Raw genomic sequence first — 22,229 nt, 5'->3', positions numbered from 1 at the left:
GAACAAGGGCTGATGGCTGAGCGGACCCTGGTCAACAGTAGTACACTATAGAGAATAGGGTGCCATTTGGGACGCAGCCTAAAGCATGGTTTGGGACGCAGACTAGAGCATGGTTTGGGACGCAGTCCAGAGCATGGTTTGGGATGCAGACTAGAGCATGGTTTGCGATGCAGACTAGAGCATGGTTTGCGATGCAGACTAGAGCATGGTTTGGGATGGAAGGTAGTGTGCTAGTGCTCTGTCCTTCACTACTGCTGTTGATGGACACAGAGTGCCATTATGAAACAGCTCTCCACTCTGAGCATCAAAACACTGTAATGTTAGAACAGGACACAATCAATGGCTATCCTCTTGTCCTGTCTCTCCCTGTCCTCCCATCAGATCTGCCTTCCTCGCTTGCTGCCTAGCGCAATCAAGGTGAGAGCCTCTGGTTGGTACTTCACTGGGCTGCACCTCTGTAACATACAATAACATACATGCTCATGTGCATCAATCTCCATGGTATAATGGTATAGTCACTACCTGGAATGTATAAAGTCGGGGACAGGGTTGTGGATGCTGAAAGAGGCTGCGTCTAGGTCTCTAGAGATCTCCACGTTATCTCCGGCCATGAGACGGACAGCTGCCTTGTTTTCCTCTTCAAATATACTCTTCTGGAGTGAGGCGCAGAGGAGGAGCATGAAGTCATCTATAGAGGAGAGGAAAGGAGAAGAGAGGAGAGGAGAGGAGAGGATATAAGAGAGGAGAGGAGGAGAGGAGAGGAGAGGAGAGGAGAGGAGAGGAGAGGAGAGGAGAGGAGAGGAGAGGAGAGGAGAGGAGAGGAGAGGAGAGGAGAGGAGAGGAGAGGAGAGGAGAGGGGGGAGTGGCAAGGGGAGGATTTATATTAGCGTCATAGCAATTTAATAGCTAACCAAAATGTAGATAGAGACTGAGGCAATATAACCCATTCTATCCAACCCTGTCTATTCTATACAACCCTGTCCATACCGATCCCTTTCTATCCAACCCTGTCTATTCTATCCCATTCTATCCAACCCTGTCTATTCTATCCAACCCTGTCCATACCAATCCCATTCTATCCAACCTTGTCCATTCTATCCAACCCTGTCCATACCGATCCCATTCAATCCAACCCTGTCCATACCGATCCCATTCAATCCAACCCTGTCCATACCGATCCCATTCTATCCAACCCTGTCCATACTGATCCCATTCTATCCAACCCTGTCCATACCAATCCCATTCTATCCAACCCTGTCCATACCGATCCCATTCTATCCAACCCTGTCCATACCGATCCCATTCTATCTAACCCTGTCCATACCGATCCCATTCTATCCAACCCTGTCCATACCGATCCCATTCTATCCAACCCTGTCCATACCGATCCCATTCTATCCAACCCTGTCCATACCGATCCCATTCTATCCAACCCTGTCCATACCGATCCCATTCTATCCAACCCTGTCCATACCGATCCCATTCTATCCAACCCTGTCCATACCGATCCCATTCTATCCAACCCTGTCCATACCGATCCCATTCTATCCAACCCTGTCCATACCAATCCCATTCTATCCAACCCTGTCCATACCGATCCCATTCTATCCAACCCTGTCCATACCGATCCCATTCTATCCAACCCTGTCCATACCGATCCCATTCTATCCAACCCTGTCCATACCAATCCCATTCTATCCAACCCTGTCCATACCAATCCCATTCTATCCAACCCTGTCCATACCAATCCCATTCTATCCAACCCTGTCCATACCCTTCTATCCAACCCTGTCCATACCAATCCCATTCTATCCAACCCTGTCCATACCAATCCCATTCTATCCAACCCTGTCCATACCAATCCCATTCTATCCAACCCTGTCCATACCGATCCCATTCTATCCAACCCTGTCCATACCAATCCCATTCTATCCAACCCTGTCCATACCGATCCCATTCTATCCAACCCTGTCCATACCAATCCCATTCTATCCAACCCTGTCCATACCGATCCCATTCTATCCAACCCTGTCCATACCAATCCCATTCTATCCAACCCTGTCCATACCGATCCCATTCTATCCAACCCTGTCCATACCAATCCCATTCTATCCAACCCTGTCCATACCGATCCCTAATACACCGACAGAGCAATATGATACGTACAGACGAGAAAGATTGGGTTGGGGTTGGTGTGGAAGTCAGGTAAATAAAGCCACTTGATGACGTTGGAGTCCATTGTAGAGTTTGGGAACCTCCATGGGTAGTCTGAAGGGATAGAGAGCAACAACAACAACAACAACAATATCAATGGCCAAATCATCAACACAGAATATCCCATACATTTCATAATGAAGCTCAATTTAAACAAGCACATAATACATGTAAACTGGATAATGCATAAGACATACACATAATAATGATACTAATTAGAAGAAGAAGAAGATGAACTATTTGTATATACAAGGGACAAAGTCATTGGGGCGGCAGGGTAGCCTAGTGGTTAGAGTGTTGGACTAGTAACCGGAAGTTTGCAAGTTCAAACCCCCGTGCTGACAAGGTACAAATCTGTCATCCTGCCACTGTTCCTTGGCCGTCATTGAAAATAATAATTTGTTCTTAACTGACTTGCCTGGTTAAATAAAGGTAAAATAAAAATGTAATAATAAAACAACTACTACCCAAGAAACAAAGACAGCTGGAAGGAGAATATATATTTTTTATCATACATTAAATGCCTCTTTATTAAAGTGTGTCGTCAGCAGGGATTTAAAAAGAGGAACTGAATCTGATTGTACTCTGGCAGACCATTCTACAGTCTAGGACCCTAATGACAAATTCCCAGTCTCCTTTAGTTTTCAACCTTGACTTTGGAACGGACAACAGTACCCTGCCAGAGGATCCAGAGCATCCTGGCTCGTAATAGAGATAAAAGATCTGAGATATAGGATGGGGCAGAATCAAGCCTTAAACGTGAATCATAACATTTTAAACCTAAAAGTGACTAGAAGTCAGTGTAGAGAAGCTAGAAGAGGTGTGGTATGTTTACATTTCCTGGTTCCTGTTAAAAGCCGAGCTGCAGCGTTTTGAACTGACTGTAGGATGATGATGGAGTGATTTCTGACTCAGACGACGATACAAAGAGGTACAGTCATCTAGGCGTGAGGAAATAAAAGCCTGTATAACTTTCTCCAGATCAGTGACTGGAATAAAAGACTTCTGCTGTATTTCCTGGATGATAAAAGCAGGACTGGACAACCTTCTTTACATGCAGCTCCAGGTTTAGGTCAGGGTCAAAGAAGACGCCAAGGTTTCTGGACTTTACATTGGTGGGGAAAGTTCTAAGGTTATCTACAACCTGACTCCCTTCAAGGTGGGGACCAAATACAACAACCTCGGATTTCTTATCGTTGAGCTGGAGAAAACTGTCAGACATCTAACATTTGATGTCAGCAAGACACTAGTGAACGGTTGCTACGCTAGCTTGGTTAATGGTGAATGGTAACTACGCTAGCTTGGTCACTGGTGAACTGTAGCTACGCTAGCTTGGTCACTGGGGAACGGTACTTCCGCATAGCAGTGAAACTGAATGTTATGATTACAGATTATGGTCAAACATTTTGAGAATAACAAAAATATTAATTTTCACAAAGTCTGCTGCCTCAGTTTGTATGATGGCAATTTGCATATACTCCAGAAGGTTATTAAGTGTGATCAGATTAATTGAAATTAATTGCAAAGTCCCTCTTTGCCATGCAAATGAACTGAATCCCCAAAAAACATTTCCACTGCATTTCAGCCCTGCCACAAAAGGACCAGCTGACATCATGTCAGGGATTCTCTCGTTAACACAGGTGTGAGTGTTGACAAGGACCAGGCTGGAGATCACTCTGTCATGCTGATTGAGTTCGAATAACAGACTGGAAGCTTCAAAAGGAGGGTGGTGCTTGGAATCATTGTTCTTACTCTGTCAACCATGGTACCTGCAAGGAAACACGTGCCGTCATCATTAATTTGCACAAAAAGGGCTTCACAGGCAAGGATATTGCTGCCAGTAAGATTGCACCTAAATCAACCATTTATCGGATCATCAAGAACTTCAAGGAGAGCGGTTCAATTGTTGTGAAGAAGGCGTCATGGCGCCCAAGAAAGTCCAGCAAGCGCCAGGACCGTCTCCTAAACTTGATTCAGCTGCGGGATCGGGGTTCCACCAGTACATAGTTTGCTCAGGAATGGCAGCAGGCAGGTGTGAGTGCATCTGCATGCACAGTGAGGCGAAGACTTTCGGAGGATGGCCTGGTGTCAAGAAGGGCAGCAAAGAAACCACTTCTCTCTGGGAAAAACATCAGGGACAGACTGATATACTGCAAACGGTACAGGGATTGGACTGCTGAGGACTGGGGTAAAGTCATTTTCTCTGATGAATCCCCTTTCCGATTGTTTGGGGCATCTGGAAAAAAGCTTGTCCGGAGAAGACAAGGTGAGCGCTACCATCAGTCCTGTGTCATGCCAACAGTAAAGCATCCTGAGACCATTCATGTGTGGGGTTGCTTCTCAGCCAAGGGAGTGGGATCACTCACAGTTTTGCCTAAGAACACAGCCATGAATAAAGAGTGGTACCAACACATCCTCTGAGAACAACTTCTCCCAACCATCCAGGAACAGTTTGGTGAAGGACAATGCCTTTTCCAGCATGATGGAGCACCTTAACATAAGGCAAAATTGATAACTAAGTGGCTCGGGGAACAAAACATCGATATTTTGGGTCCATGGCCAGGAAACTCCCCAGACCTTAATCCCATTGAGAACTTGTGGTTAATCCTCAAGAGGCGGGTGGACAAACAAAAACCCACAAATTCTGACAAACTCCAAACATTGATTACGCAAGAATGGGCTGCCATCAGTCAGGATGTGGCCCAGAAGACAGCATGCCAGGGTGGAATGCAGAGGTCTTGATAAAGAAGGGTCAACACTGCAAATATTGACTCTTTGCATCAACTTCATGTAATTGTCAATAAAAGACTTTGACACTTATGAAATGCTTGTAATTATACTTCAGTATTCCGTAGTAACATCTGACAAAAATATCTAAAGACACTGAAGCAGCAAACTTTGTGAAAATTAATATTTGTGTCATTCTCAAAACTTTTGGCCACGACTGTACAGGAAAAAAAGGATGGTGCCAGAATTGACCCCTGAGGGACACCATAGTGAATAGATTCTGGGGACGATACTGAACCACCCATGCCCATGAGAAACGTCTGCCACGTAGATACGAGCTGAACCGGTCGAGGGCAACGCCAGAGACTCCCACCCACCTCTCCAGCTGGTCAACAAAGAGGATCAATAAGTAATAAGATATTGATCTCAAATACAATTAAGCAGCTTTTTGCTATTATCACAAATAGAAACTCCACAGTCCCAATAATCCAGAGGAAACCAGGTAAGGTTGTCCACTCTCGCTGCTTCTTCTGATTTGTAGTTCTTCTGGCACTGAGGTCCAGAAGAACTACAACAGACTTTTCAACAGCACCAGGTAACCAACAGAAGGTCCTTACTGAATTTCAAATAAAACAGTTTCCGTGAAGTGAGTGGAAGCCCGACTTGAATTTTCTAAATAATACAGACACGCCCACACCCTTACCTTCACAGGCTGCAGGTGGTATCCCGATGCAGACAAAGTACTGCCAGGTTAGCAGACAGGCCAGGAAACAACAGTATTTAGGCCAGATCTCAGCTATAGCTTTCCTCCTCCGTCTGTACATCACGGCTATCAGAGAGAAGGCATGCAGCACAGCATAGAAGTCCATACGCTGGCCAATCACATTCACCGCCAGTAGGAAGCATGTCTAGAGCGAGAGAGCGAGACAACGAGGGGGAGAGGGGAGACAGAGAAAGGAAAGAGAGAAAGTGTGGAAAAGAAAGAGAGTCAGAGAGAGACAGATAGAGAGAGAGAGACAGAGAGAGAGAGAGACTTAGCTCTGGCATCTTCCCCAATATTTGGAACCAAGGACTGATCACCCCAATCCACAAAAGTGGAGACAAATTTGACCCCAATAACTACCGTGGAATATGTGTCAACAGTAACCTTGGGAAAATCCTCTGCATTATTATTAACAGCAGACTCGTACATTTCCTCAATGAAAACAATGTACTGAGCAAATGTCAAATTGGCTTTTTACCAAATTACCGTACAACAGACCATGTATTCACCCTGCACACCCTAATTGACAACCAAACAAACCAAAACAAAGGTAAAGTCTTCTCATGCTTTGTTGATTTAAAAAAAAGCCTTCGACTCAATCTGGCATGAGGGTCTGCTATACAAACTGATGGAAAGTGGTGTTGGGGGTAAAACACACGACATTATAAAATCCATGTACACAAACAACAAGTGTGCGGTTAAAATTGGCAAAAAACACACACATTTCTTCACACGGGGTCGTGGGGTTAGACAGGGATGCAGCTTAAGCCCCACCCTCTTCAACATATATATCAACGAATTGGCGCGGGCACTAGACAAGTCTGCAGCACCTGGCCTTACCCTACTAGAATCCGAAGTCAAATGTCTGCTGTTTGCTGATGATCTGGTGCTTCTGTCACCAACCAAGGAGGGCCTACAGCAGCACCTAGATCTTATGCACAGATTCTGTCAGACCTGGGCCCTGACAGTAAACCTCAGTAAGACCAAAATAATGGTGTTCCAAAAAAGGTCCAGTCACCAGGACCACAAATACAAATTCCATCTAGACACTGTTGCCCTAGAGCACACAAAAAAACTATACATACCTTGGCCTAAACATCAGCGCCACAGGTAACTTCCACAAAGCTGTGAACGATCTGAGAGACAAGGCAAGAAGGGCATTCTATGCCATCAAAATAAACATAAATTTCAACATACCAATTAGGATTTGGCAAAAAATACTTGAATCAGTCATAGAGCCCATTGCCCTTTATGGTTGTGAGGTCTGGGGTCCGCTCACCAACCAAGACTTCACAAAATGGGACAAACACCAAATTGAGACTCTGCACGCAGAATTCTGCAAAAATATCCTCTGTGTACAACGTAGAACACCAAATAATGCATGCAGAGCAGAATTAGGCCGATACCCACTAATTATCAAAATCCAGAAAAGAGCCGTTAAATTCTACAACCACCTAAAAGGAAGCGATTCACAAACCTTCCATAACAAAGCCATCACCTACAGAGAGATGAACCTGGAGAAGAGTCCCCTAAGCAAGCTGGTCCTGGGGCTCTGTTCACAAACACAAACACACCCTACAGAGCCCCAGGACAACAGCACAATTAGACCCAACCAAATCATGAGAAAACAAAAAGATAACTACTTAACACATTGGAAAGAATTAACAAAAAAACAGAGCAAACTAGAATGCTATTTGGCACAGCGGCAGAATACCTGACCACTGTGACTGACCCAAAATTAAGGAAAGCGTTGACTATGTACAGACTCAGTGAGCATAGCCTTGCTATTGAGAAAGGCCGCTGTAGGCAGACATGGCTCTCAAGAGAAGACAGGCTATGTGCTCACTGCCCACAAAATGAGGTGGAAACTGAGCTGCACTTCCTAACCTCCTGCCCAATGTATGACCATATTAGAGAGACATATTTCCCTCAGATTACACAGATCCACAAAGAATTCGAAAACAAATCCAATTTTGAAAAACTCCCATATCTACTGGGTGAAATTCCACAGTGTACCATCACAGCAGCAAGATTTGTGACCTGTAGCCACGGGAAAAGGGCAACCAGTGAAGAACAAACACCATTGTAAATACAACCCATATTTATGCTTATTTATTTGATCTTGTGTCCTTTAACCATTTGTACATTGCTAAAACACTGTATATACAGTGCCTTGCGAAAGTATTCGGCCCCCTTGAACTTTGCGACCTTTTGCCACATTTCAGGCTTCAAACATAAAGATATAAAACTGTATTTTTTGTGAAGAATCAACAACAAGTGGGACACAATCATGAAGTGGAACGACATTTATTGGATATTTCAAACGTTTTTAACAAATCAAAAACTGAAAAATTGGCCTTGCAAAATTATTCTGTAATGGTTTCTACCTAAATCCAGCCCATGTGATCTCTCTGAATATAATGGTTTCTTCCTACCTTCAGCCCATGTGATCTCTCTGAATATAATAGTTTCTACCTTAATCCAGCCCACGGGATCTCTCTGAATATAATGGTTTCTACCTAAATCCAGCCCAAGGGATCTCTCTGAATATAATGGTCCCTACCTTCCTCCAGCCCATGTGATCTCTCTGAATATAATGGTTTCTTCCTACCTCCAGCCCATGTGATCTCTCTGAATATAATGGGTTCTTCCTACCTCCAGCCCATGTGATCTCTCAGAATATAATGGTTTCTACCTAAATACAGCCCAAGGGATGTCTCTGAATATAATGGTTTCTGCCTACCTCCAGCCCAAACTTGTAGAAGAAGTAGTTGATGAAGTACTTGGCACAGTTGACGATGCCGTTGTCGAGGTGTTGACGCGTGATGTCATGGAAGATGATGCGAGCGGTGGGCGCGGTGAGCTTGTTCCTCAGCCTGTAGTACTGCTGGTGACGGTAGATGGTCACCTCAAACGCCAGCATGGCCAACATCAGCAGGTTGTTCTGGATGAGGAGAGGAGAGGAATGAGAGGACGAGGACGAGGAGAGGAGAGGAGAGGAGAGGAGAGGAGAGGAGAGGAGGGAGAGGAGAGGAGAGGAGAGGAGAGGAGAGGAGAGGAGAGGAGAGGAGAGGAGAGGAGAGGAGAGGAGAGGAGAGGAGAGGAGAGGAGAGGAGAGGAGAGGAGAGGAGAGGAGAGGAGAGGAGAGGAGAGGAGAGGAGAGGAGAGGAGATAACCCTGACTCAGTTTATAGAGGTAGATGTTCAGTATAACCCTGACTCAGTTTATAGAGGTAGATGTTCAGTATAACCCTGACTCAGTTTATAGAGGTAGATGTTCAGTATAGCTCTGACTCAGTTCATAGAGGTAGATGTTATAACCCTGACTCAGTTTATAGAGGTAGACGTTCAGTATAACCCTGACTCAGTTTATAGAGGTAGATGTTCAGTATAACCATGACTCAGTTTATAGAGGTAGATGTTATAACCCTGACTCAGTTTATAGAGGTATATGTTATAACCCTGATTCAGTTCATAGAGGTAGATGTTCAGTATAAACCTAACTCAGGCTGGTCCTTCCGGACAGATAATCAAAAGTTAGCCTACACAACATCCTGGATTATCAAAGTCAGATTTTGGAAAAAACTGAGTGTATGAGTTTTCTATCTTGTTTGATAACTATTTCCTTTGTTTGCATGTCCCATTTCGATGCTATATTATATGAATATCTTGTTAGATAAATAGACATTTGCTCACCCTGAGGTTCTCCAGTAGAGGGTTGAACTTGTTGAGACCGACCCAGTTGGTAGGGTCTACTGGCTCCGTGTACAGCAGAGAGTCTTTCATCTCTTCTCTCTGTTTCTCTGTGTAGTTTATTGGCTGGGGAGGAAGAGGAGTCAGAACCGGAATCAGAACTGGAGTCAGAACCGGAGTCAGAACTGGAGTCAGAACCGGAGTCAGAACTGGAGTTAGAACCGGAGTCAGAACTGGAGTCAGAACTGGAGTCAGTCATACGTATGGTTACAGCCTTCTTGGTATCTATTTCCATAAGACTGAATAAGTATGTTTCGATTTAAATAAGTATGTTTCGATTTAAATAAGTATGTTTAGATTTAAATAAGCATGTTTAGATTTAAATAAGCATGTTTAGATTTAAATAAGTATGTTTAAATATCTTTTGCTCGAGGACCTGAATTGAGAAACTCTACTTTTAGTACCTGCTCTCTAAGACACTGAAACCAATCAATCAATTGACCACACCCACCAATCCACCAACCAATCACCAACCACCAACCCACCAATCCACCACACCCACCAATCCACCCACCAACCAACCCACTAATCCACCCACCAACCAACCAAAAATCCACCTACCACTCCACCAACCAACCAATCCACCCACCAATACACCAACCCACCAACTAACCAACCAACCAATCCACCAACCAACCAACAACCCACCAATCCACCAACCAACATACCAACCAACCAATCCACCCACCAATCCACCAACCAACCAACCAACCAACCCACCCACCAATCCACCAACCAACCAACCAACCAATCCACCCACCAATCTACCAACCAACCAACCAACAACCCACAAATCCACCCACCCACCAATCCAACAACCAATACACCAACCCACCAACCAACCAACCAACAACCCACCAAACCACCAACCAACATACCAACCAACCAATCCACCAACCAACCAACCAATCCACCTATCAATCCACCAACCAACCAATCCACCAACCCATCCACCAATCCACCAACCAACAACCCACCAATCTACCAACCAACCAACCAATCCACCCACCAATCCACCAACCCACCAATCCACCAACTAACCAACCAACCAACCAACCAATCCACCCACCAATACACCAACCCACCAATACACCAACCCACCAACTAACCAACCAACCAATCCACCAACCAACCAACCAACAACCCACCAATCCACCAACCAACCAATCCACCAACCAACCAATCCACCAACCAACCAAACCACCAAACAACCAACCAACCCACCCACCGATCCACCAACCAACCAACCAACCAATCCACCCACCAATCTACCAACCAACAACCCACCAATCCACCCACCCACCAATCCAACAACCAATCCACCAATCCACCAATCCACCAACTAACCAACCAACCAACCAATCCACCAACCAACCAACCAACAACCCACCAAACCACCAACCAACATACCAATCAACCAATCCACCAACAAACCAACCAATCCACCTATCAATCCACCAACCAACCAATCCAACAACCAACCAACCCACCCACCAATCCACCAACCAATCCACCCACCAATCTACCAACCAACCAACCAATCCACCCACCAATCCACCAACCAACCAACAACTCACAAATCCACCCACCCACCCACCAATCCAACAACCAATACACCAACCCACCAATCCACCAACTAACCAACCAACCAACCAACCAATCCACCAACCAACCAACAACCCACCAAACCACCAACCAACATACCAACCAACCAATACACCAACCCACCAATCCACCAACTAACCAATCCACCAACCAACCAACAACCCACCAAACCACCAACCAACATACCAACCAACCAATCCACCTACCAATCTACCAACCAACCAACCCACCCACCAATCCACCAACCAACAACCCACCAATTCACCCACCAACCACCAACCCTCCAATCCACCAACCAACCAACCAATCCACCTACCAACCAACCAACAACTCACAAATCCACCCACCAACCCACCAATCCAACAACCAATACACCAACCCACCAATACACCAACTAGCCAACCAACCAACCAACCAACCAATCCACCAACCAACCAACAACCCACCAAACCACCAACCAACATACCAACCAACCAATACACCAACCCACCAATCCACCAACTAACCAATCCACCAACCAACCAACAACCCACCAAACCACCAACCAACATACCAACCAACCAATCCACCTACCAATCTACCAACCAACCAACCCACCCACCAATCCACCAACCAACAACCCACCAATTCACCCACCAACCACCAACCCTCCAATCCACCAACCAACCAACCAATCCACCTACCAACAACCCACCAACCAACAACCCACCCACTAACCCACCCACTGACCCACCCACCAACCTGTTGGGTGGGTTGGGGCTGTGTTTCTGGACCTAAGGAAGGCTTTTGATACTGTTAACCATGAGATTCTCATCACAAAATTGTCCAAGTTCAACTTTTCCCCTGATGCCTTGAGATGGATGAAATCATGCCTTGAAGGCAGAACTCAGTGTGTCAGAGTGAGCAATGAGCTGTCGCCCACTCGTAGCTATGATGTGGGCGTGCCCCAAGGGTCAATACTGGGGCCCCTCCTGTTCAGCCTGTACATTAATGATCTGCCTTCTGTCTGTACTGGGTCTGAAGTTCAAATGTATGCAGATGATACAGTGATATATGTGCATGCAAAGAACAAACAACAAGCTGCACAAGAACTCACTACTGTAATGGTCCAGGTTACAAAGTGGCTCAGTGACTCGTGTTTGCATCTCAATGTGAAAAAAACTGTTTGCATGTTCTTCACAAAGAGGGCAACAGATGCTACTGAGCCAGATGTCTATGTGTCAGGGGAGAAGCTCCAGGTGGTATCTGATTTTAAGTACCTTGGCATCATACTTGATTCCAACCTCTCTTTTAAAAAGCATGTGAAAAAGGTAATTCAAATAACCAAATTCAACCTAGCTAATTTCCGATTTATACGAAATTGTTTGACTACAGAGGTAGCAAAACTGTACTTCAAATCTATGATACTCCCCCACTTAACATACTGCTTGACTAGTTGGGCCCAAGCTTGCTGTACAACATTAAAACCTATTCAGTCTGTCTACAAACAGGCTCTCAAAGTGCTTGATAGGAAGCCCAATAGCCATCATCATTGTCACATCCTTAGAAAGCATGAGCTCTTGAGTTGGGAAAATCTTGTGCAATACACCGACGTATGTCTTGTATTCAAGATCCTCAATGGCCTGGCTCCCCCTCCACTCAATATTTTTGTTAAACAGAAAACCCAGACATATGGCAGCAGATCCACAAGGTCTGCCATGAGAGGTGACTGTATAGTTCCCCTAAGGAAAAGCACCTTTAGTAAATCTGCATTCTCTGTGAGAGCTTCCCGTGTCTGGAATACACTGCCATCAGACACACATAACTGCACCACATATCACACTTTCGCCAAATGCTTGAAGACATGGCTAAAGGTCAATCAGATTTGTGAACATGGTCCCTAGCTGTGTGTTGCCACTCTCCATGTTGTCTGTTGTCTGTAGCTTGTGAGGTGTGGAAACACTTTGTTGCTTTTATGAATTTTGTCTTGCTGCTTTTTGTTTTATGCTGCTCTGTCTGTATGCTACGTCTTGCTTGTCCTATGTTGCTCTGTCTGTATGCTATGTCTTGCTTGTCATATGTTGCTATGTCTTGCTTGTTCTATGTTGCTATTGTCTATATTGTAATTGTTTTTAATAACCTGCCCAGGGACTGCGGTTGAAAATTAGCCGGTTGGCTAAAACCGGCACTTTTACTGAAATGTTGATTAATGTGCACTGTCCCTGTAAAAATAAAAATAAACTCAACTCAACTCAACCAACCCACCCACTCACTCACTCACTCACCCACCGACCCACCAACCAACCAACCCACTCACTCACTCATCCACCAACCAACCCACCCACCGACCTACTGACCCACCGATCCACCAACCAACCCACCGGCCCACCAACCAACCAACCAACCCACTCACTCACCCACCAACCCACCGACCCACCGACCAACCCACCCACCGACCTACCTACCGACCCACCGACCAACCCACCCACCGACCTACAGACCCACCGACCAACCCACCCACCGACCTACTGACCCACCGACCCGCCGACCCACCGGCCAACCCACCCACCGACCTACTGACCCACCGACCTACTGACGCACCGACCAACCCACCCACTGACCTACAGACCCACCGGCCTACTGACGCACCGACCAACCCACCCACTGACCTACAGACCCACCGGCCTACTGACCCACCGACCAACCCACCAAATGACCTACCGACCCACCGACCAACCCACCCAACGACCTACTGACCCACCGACCAACCCACCCACCGACCTACTGACCCACCGACCCACCGGCCAACCCACCCACCGACCTACTGACCCACCGACCTACTGACGCACCGACCAACCCACCCACCGACCCACCAACCAACCAACCAACCAACCCACTCACTCACCCACCAACCCACCGACCCACCGACCAACCCACCCACGACCTACCGACCCACCGACCAACCCACCCACCGACCTACTGACCCACCGACCCGCCGACCCACCGGCCAACCCACCCACCGACCTACTGACCCACCGACCTACTGACGCACCGACCAACCCACCCACTGACCTACAGACCCACCGGCCTACTGACGCACCGACCAACCCACCCACTGACCTACAGACCCACCGGCCTACTGACCCACCGACCCACCGACCAACCCACCCACTGACCTACCGACCCACCGACCAACCCACCCAACGACCTACTGACCCACCGACCCACCGACCAACCCACCCACCGACCTACTGACCCACCGACCTACTGACCCACCGGCCAACCCACCCACCGACCTACTGACCCACCAACCCACTGACCCACCGACCTACTGACCCACCGGCCAACCCACCCACCGACCTACTGACCCACCAACCCACCGACCCACCGACCCACCGACCAACCCACCCACTGACCTACTGACCCACCGACCCACTGACCCACCGACCTACTGACCCACCGACCCACCGACCCACCAACCAACCCACCCACCGACCCACTGACCCACCGACCCACCAACCAACCCACCCACTGACCTACTGACCCACCGACCTACTGACCCACTGACCTACTGACGCACTGACCCACCGACCCACCGACCTACTGACCCACCGACCTACTGACCCACCAACCCACCCTACTCACCATGGAGCAGTTCTTGGAGTAAGAGGCAGGTTGTATAGATTCCAGCTGGTACGACATCTTACAGACAATGATAACACAGGTCCACACTGTACAGATACTGGAGGCCAGGGGTCTGAACTGACTGAAGGGTAGAGCGAAGGCCCAGCACGCCAGGAACACGTAGTTGAACAAGGACACCTGCCAGAGACATAACACATTAGCCTCCAGGATTACCTTCAGCTCAGTGAGCGAACACAGTCTTGTGACAGGAAATGTCACTTTTTAACACTTGACTGTATGTTGCTCCAATAGGCCAGGTTTTCCTCGGGAAACAAAAAATTGTTTCTCATCTACAGGGACTTCCAGGTTAAATAAAGGATAAATGAATCACAAAATAGTGACAGTGTTACCTCCTTGACAGAGACCAGTATGATGCACGAGGAGATGATCTTGATGATGTGCATCTCTAGGAGCCACCAGATGAAGAGCTGCAGCTTGTGGAAATATTTCAGGAACTTGAGGAACAGCACAGTCAGACGGTCCACCACCAGGGGCCACTTATTCTTTAGGTCTGACAGGAACAGGACGAGACAAGAAGCAATCAGTCAGCCAGTCAGTCAGTCAGACGGTCCACCACCAGGGGCCACTTATTCTTTAGGTCTGACAGGAACAGGACGAGACAAGAAGCAATCAGTCAGCCAGTCAGTCAGTCAGACGGTCCACCACCAGGGGCCACTTATTCTTTAGGTCTGACAGGAACAGGACGAGACAGGAAGCAATCAGTCAGCCAGTCAGTCAGTCAGCCAGACAGTCAGACGGTCCACCACCAGGGGCCACTTATTCTTTAGGTCTGACAGGAACAGGACGAGACAGGAAGCAATCAGTCAGTCAGTCAGTCAGACGGTCCACCACCAGGGGCCACTTATTCTTTAGGTCTGACAGGAACAGGACGAGACAGGAAGCAATCAGTCAGCCAGTCAGTCAGTCAGCCAGACAGTCAGACGGTCCACCACCAGGGGCCACTTATTCTTTAGGTCTGACAGGAACAGGACGAGACAGGAAGCAATCAGTCAGTCAGTCAGTCAGTCAGACGGTCCACCACCAGGGGCCACTTATTCTTTAGGTCTGACAGGAACAGGACGAGACAGGAAGCAATCAGTCAGCCAGTCAGTCAGTCAGATGGTCCACCACCAGGGGCCACTTATTCTTTAGGTCTGACAGGAACAGGACGAGACAGGAAGCAATCAGTCAGCCAGTCAGTCAGTCAGACGGTCCACCACCAGGGGCCACTTATTCTTTAGGTCTGACAGGAACAGGACGAGACAGGAAGCAATCAGTCAGCCAGTCAGCCAGTCAGTCAGACAGTCAGCCAATAGTCAGCCAGTCAGTCAATCAAATCAAATTCAAATCAAATGTATTTATAAAGCCCTTCTTACATCAGCTGATATCTCAAAGTGCTGTACAGAAGCCCAGCCTCAAACCCCAAACAGCAAGCAATGCAGGTGTTGAAGCACGTTGGCTAGGAAAAACTCCCTAGAAAGGCCAGAACCTAGGAAGAAACCTAGAGAGGAACCAGGCTATGAGGGGTGGCCAGTCCCCATCTGGCTGTGCCGGGTGGAGATTATAACAGAACATGGCCAAGATGTTCAAATGTTCATAAATGACCAGCATGGTCAAATAATAATAATCACAGTAGTTGTCGAGGGTGCAACAGGTCAGCACCTGTAAATGTCAGTTGGTTTTTCAAAGCCGATCACTCAGAGTATCTCTACCGCTCCTGCTGTCTCTAGAGAGTTGAAAACAGCAGGTCTGGGACAGGTAGCAGGTCTGGGACAGGTGGAACGTCCGGTGAACAGGTCAGGGTCCCATAGCCGCCGGCAGAACAGTTGAAACAATCTGTCCATCAGTCAGCCCATCAGTCAGCCCGTCAGCCAGCCAACCATTAGCCAGTCAGTCATCCAGTCAGTCCAGGAAGCATCCATGTTTATATATTGAACAGAACATAGTGGCGCTGTCTCCAACTACACCTAATCCATTATAGTAAAGGCTGAAGGCTAATCCGAAATGACCCCATATTACCCCATATAGCAGACTACCTTTGGCAAGAACTGTAAGATCTGGTCAAAATGTATGGCATGAGAAAGAACATGTTCTGTGTTCCTGAGGTAGTCTATATTCTATGTTCTGTGTTCCTGAGGTAGTCTGTTCTATATTCTATGTTCCTGAGGTACTCTATATTCTATGTCCTGTGTACCTGAGGTAGTCTGTTCTATATTCTATATTATGTGTTCTGTGTTCTGTGTACCTGAGGTAGTCTGTTCTATATTCTATATTATGTGTTCTGTGTTCTGTGTACCTGAGGTAGTCTGTTCTATATTCTATATTCTATATTATGTGTTCTGTGTACCTGAGGTAGTCTGTTCTATATTCTATATTCTATATTATGTGTTCTGTGGACCTGAGGTAGTCTGTTCTATATTCTCTGTGTTCTGTGTACCTGAGGTAGTCTGTTCTGTATTCTATATGTTCTGTGTACCTGAGGTAGTCTGTTCTATATTCTCTGTGTTCTGTGTACCTGAGGTAGTCTGTTCTGTATTCTATATGTTCTGTGTACCTGAGGTAGTCTGTTCTATATTCTCTGTGTTCTGTGTACCTGAGGTAGTCTGTTCTATATGCTATATTCTATGTTCTGTGTTCTGTATACCTGAGGTTGTCTGTTCTATATTCTATGTTCTGTGTTCTGTATACCTGAGGTAGTGTGTTCTATATTCTATGTTCTGTATACCTGAGGTAGTGTGTTCTACATTCTCTGTGTTCTGTATACCTGAGGTAGTGTGTTCTGTGTTCTGTATACCTGAGGTAGTGTGTTCTGTGGAGGGCTCTGGCTCAGTTCCCACACTGCAGTCTCCACTCTTCCCCTGAGGTAGTGTGTTCTGTATACCTGAGGTAGTGTGTTCTGTGGAGGGCTCTGGCTCAGTTCCCACACTGCAGTCTCCACTCTTCCCCGGCCCTGAACTGGATTTGGACTCAAAAGACTTGTTGAACGACCGACACGGGTCTATAGACTGACAGAGTCCTCCTTTCTGCTTCATCCCTCCATTCTTCTCCTTCATCAGGTTTCTCTCCTTCTCGTCCTCCACCCGTATCACTCCTTCTCCAGAATAGAGCATGGTGATGTCAGCCAGGCTTCCATCCTGGTGTACCAATCTGGGGCGGGAGACGGTGTTTAGATTCACAACAACACACACGACACACACGACACACACACACACACACACACACACACACACACACACACACACAGTATCAAGCAGATGTTAGGATGGGAGTAACAGCCGTGTGTGTATATGGCCAATAACAGCATAGCAGAATTAAACAGCGTTGTGTTCAACATAAAGCAATAAGCACATTCCTGTCATACTTCAAAATAAAAGTCTGTTTTACACTCTGGCATACTTCAAAATAAAAGTCAGTTTTACACTCTGGCATACTTCAAAATAAAAGTCAGTTTTACACTCTGGCATACTTCAAAATAAAAGTCAGTTTTACACTCTGGCATACTTCAAAATAAAAGTCAGTTTTACACTCTGGCATACTTCAAACTAAAAGTCAGTTTTACACTCTGGCATACTTCAAAATAAAAGTCAGTTTTACACTCTGGCATACTTCAAAATAAAAGTCAGTTTTACACTCTGTCATACTTCAAAATAAAAGTCAGTTTTACACTCTGGCATACTTCAAAATAAAAGTCAGTTTTACACTCTGGCATACTTCAAAATAAAAGTCAGTTTTACACTCTGGCATACTTCAAAATAAAAGTCAGTTTTACACTCTGGCATACTTAAAAATAAAAGTCAGTTTTACACTCTGGCATACTTCAAAATAAAAGTCAGTTTTACACTCTGGCATACTTCAAAATAAAAGTCAGTTTTACACTCTGGCATACTTCAAACTAAAAGTCAGTTTTACACTCTGGCATACTTCAAAATAAAAGTCAGTTTTACACTCTGGCATACTTCAAAATAAAAGTCAGTTTTACACTCTGTCATACTTCAAAATAAAAGTCAGTTTTACACTCTGGCATACTTCAAAATAAAAGTCAGTTTTACACTCTGGCATACTTCAAAATAAAAGTCAGTTTTACACTCTGGCATACTTAAAAATAAAAGTCAGTTTTACACTCTGGCATACTTCAAAATAAAAGTCAGTTTTACACTCTGGCATACTTCAAAATAAAAGTCAGTTTTACACTCTGGCATACTTAAAAATAAAAGTCAGTTTTACACTCTGGCATACTTCAAAATAAAATTCAGTTTTACACTCTGGCATACTTCAGTTTCTTCTTCTCTCAATATAGATCAATGGTAATAGGACAGAAGAGAGGGAGACACCTGGGCTGCACATGAAATGGCACCCTACCCCTGACATACTGCACTACGTTTCACCAGAGCACTATGTGGGCCCTAGTCTAAAGTAGTGCACTACCCTATGGGCCCTGGTCTATTGTAGTGCACTACCCCTATGGGCCCTGGTCTATTGTAGTGCACTACCCCTATGGGCCCTGGTCTATTGTAGTGCACTACCCCTATGGGCCCTGGTCTATTGTAGTGCACTAATATAGTATAGGGAGCCACTTGGGAAGCAACTCTAAACAGAATATCTCCCTCAGTCTCAGGCAATGTGTCATAGGATCGGAGGTTAGAGGTCAGGGTTGGCTTGCAGGTCAGGGCAAGCATTGAATTTCTCATTGGAGATTCAGACTTACTTGCTCTGTGGAGGAAAACATTTTTCCTTGATGCTGCTCAGATAACAACAATGTTACAGAGAGAGAACGATAAACACAGGAGAGAGAGAGAGAGAGAGAGAGAGAGAGAGAGAGAGCAAAGAGATTGTCAACAAACAGTTGATTGACAGACACAGGTGTAGGTCACAGATCATTAGGTTGGTGCTAACATGCTACTACAGGCCACAGAAGACCAGGGGAACAGTTTCAAGGAAAGGATTTGGTTTTTGAAGAGGAACGTGCTACAAGGGAAGGGCGAGTTTTGGAGTGTTTTAATACTAATTTTCAGGAAAGTAGAAAAGAAAGTACGAGGCTTTCAGACAATAACAGATTGCAAAAGATCCGGCCGTGAGCTGCCCAGTGACGCAGAACTCCCAAACGAGCTAAATGCCTTTTATGCTCGATTCGTGGAATATAACACTGTGCGTGAGGGCTCCTGTTTTTCGGATGACTGTTATCTCACTCTCCATGACCAATGTGAGAAAAACATTTAAACAGGTTAACAATCACAAGGCCAGAATACCAGGGCACTTTGCGATCAAGGGTGGTTCAGTTGCCATACCAATCGGTGATGCAGCCAGTCAAGATGCTCTCGACGGTGCAGCTAGAGAACTTCCTTGGAGGTTAACAGTGTTTTTTCAGGAGAGTAGATTGGCTTTGAGATTAACAGCCGTTTTTCAGGTAGAGTAGGTTGGCTTGGAGGTTAACAGTGTTTTTTCAGGTAGAGTAGGTTGGCTTTGAGGTTAACAGTGGTTTTTCAGGTAGAGTAGGTTGGCTTTGAAGTTAACAGTGATTTTTGTGTGTACCAACAGGGCTGTAGGACAGGGATGTGGGACAGGGCTGTAGGACAGGGTTGTAGGACAGGGCTGTAGGACCAAACCATTTCAGAGGGAAGGTAGGTACCAGGGCAGGGAAAGACAGGGCTGTAGGACAGGGCTGTACTACAGGGCTGTGGGACAGGGCTGTGGGACAGGGCTGTAGGACAGGGCTGTAGGACAGGGATGTGGGACAGGGCTGTAAGACAGGGCTGTACTACAGGGCTGCGGGACAGGGCTGTGGGACAGGGCTGTAGGACAGGGCTGTGGGACAGGGCAGTGGGACAGGGCTATAGGACAGGGCTATTCAGATGCTAGGGGGCTGGAGGTATAGAGGATGAGAGAAGAAGAGATGATGGAGAGGAGAAGTTGACTGAGGAAGAGGAAGGTAAATCAAACTAATAGTGGGGATGAGGATGGAGGGAGGGAACGTGGGAGGGAAGGATGATGGAGGGAGGGAATGTGGGAGGGAGGGATGATTGAGGGAGGGAACGTGGGAGGGAGAGAAGGATGATGGAGGGAGGGAACGTGGGAGGGAGGGATGATGGAGGGAGACAGGGAACGTGGGAAGGAGGGATGATTGAGGGAGAGAACGTGGGAGGGAGAGAAGGATGATGGAGGGAGGGTGCGTGGGAGGGAGGGAAGGATGATGGAGGGAGGGAACATGGGAGGGAGGGAAGGATGATGGAGGGAGGGAACGTGGGAGGGTGGGAAGGATGATGTAGGGAGGGAACATGGGAGGGAGGGAAGGATGATGGAGGGAGGGAGGGAAGGATGATGGAGGGAGGGAATGTGGGAGGGAGGGAAGGATGATGGAGGGAGGGAACGTGGGAGGGAGGGAAGGATGATGGAGGGAGGGAAGGATGATGGAGGGAGGGAACGTGGGAGGGAGGGAAGGATGATGGAGGGAGGGAGGGAAGGATGATGGAGGGAGGGAATGTGGGAGGGAGGGAAGGATGATGGAGGGAGGGAACGTGGGAGGGAGGGAAGGATGATGGAGGGAGGGAAGGATGATGGAGGGAGGGAACGTGGGAGGGAGGGAAGGATGATGGAGGGGGGGAAGGATGATGGAGGGAGGGAAGGATGATGGAGGGAGGGAACGTGGGAGGGAGAGAAGGATGATGAGGGAGGGAACGTGGGAGGGAGGGAAGGATGATGGAGGGAGGGAACGTGGGAGGGGTGGAGGGATGATGGAGAGAGGGAACGTGGGAGGGGTGGAGGGATGATGGAGGGAGACAGGGAACGTGGGAGGGAGGGATGATGGAGGGAGGGAGGGAAGGATGATGGAGGGAGGGAACGTGGGAGGGAGGGATGGATGATGGAGGGAGACAGGGAATGTGGGAGGGAGGGATGATGGAGGGAGGGAGGGAAGGATGATGGAGGGAGACAGGGAATGTGGGAGGGAGGGATGATGGAGGGAGGGAGGGAAGGATGATGGAGGGAGGGAACGTGGGAGGGAGGGATGATTGAGGGAGGGAACATGGGAGGGAGAGAGGGATGATGGAGGGAGGGAGGGAACGTGGGAGGGAGGGAAGGATGATGGAGAGAGGGAATGTGGGAGGGAGGGAAGGATGATGGAGGGAGGGAACGTGGAAGGGGTGGAGGGATGATGGAGAGAGGGAACGTGGGAGGAAGAGAAGGATGATGGAGAGAGGGAACGTGGGAGGGAGAGAAGGATGATGGAGGGAGGGAACGTGGGAGGGGTGGAGGGATGATGGAGAGAGGGAACGTGGGAGGGGTGGAGGGATGATGGAGAGAGGGAGGGAATGTGGGAGCGAGGGAAGGATGATGTTGGGAGGGAGAGACGTGTGAGGGAGGGAGGGAACAGAAAGCAGGCAGTTACCCACCTATTCATGATCAGATACACACGGCCATTGACTTTAGCATTACTGTATGAGGAGAGGTAGGAATGGAGAGATGACCGAGGAGGAGGAGAGATGACCGAGGAGGAGGAGAGATGACCGAGG

The 22,229-nt window shown here is 47.2% G+C and overlaps 1 protein-coding gene across 1 annotated transcript in view; it reads right to left on the bottom strand.

Annotated features, from left to right (window-relative positions):
* Positions 1-22,229, bottom strand: part of LOC109884233 (piezo-type mechanosensitive ion channel component 2-like) — a 243,994-nt gene that overhangs the window by 103,617 nt on the left and 118,148 nt on the right. The window contains exons 18-26 of the mRNA XM_031806768.1: positions 22,110-22,151; positions 17,519-17,871; positions 15,075-15,235; positions 14,686-14,862; positions 9,400-9,522; positions 8,448-8,648; positions 5,645-5,849; positions 2,167-2,268; positions 523-688 (exon numbers count right to left, since the gene is read on the bottom strand). Of these exons, the coding sequence (XP_031662628.1) occupies positions 523-688; positions 2,167-2,268; positions 5,645-5,849; positions 8,448-8,648; positions 9,400-9,522; positions 14,686-14,862; positions 15,075-15,235; positions 17,519-17,871; positions 22,110-22,151 (1,530 nt within the window). The remainder of the gene's footprint in view (positions 1-522; positions 689-2,166; positions 2,269-5,644; positions 5,850-8,447; positions 8,649-9,399; positions 9,523-14,685; positions 14,863-15,074; positions 15,236-17,518; positions 17,872-22,109; positions 22,152-22,229) is intronic.

This window comes from Oncorhynchus kisutch, linkage group LG27, assembly GCF_002021735.2.
Source record: "Oncorhynchus kisutch isolate 150728-3 linkage group LG27, Okis_V2, whole genome shotgun sequence".
NCBI lineage: Eukaryota > Metazoa > Chordata > Actinopteri > Salmoniformes > Salmonidae > Oncorhynchus > Oncorhynchus kisutch.
The sequence above is the reverse complement of the archived record's forward strand: the minus strand, read 5'-3'. Positions and strand labels throughout refer to the sequence as shown.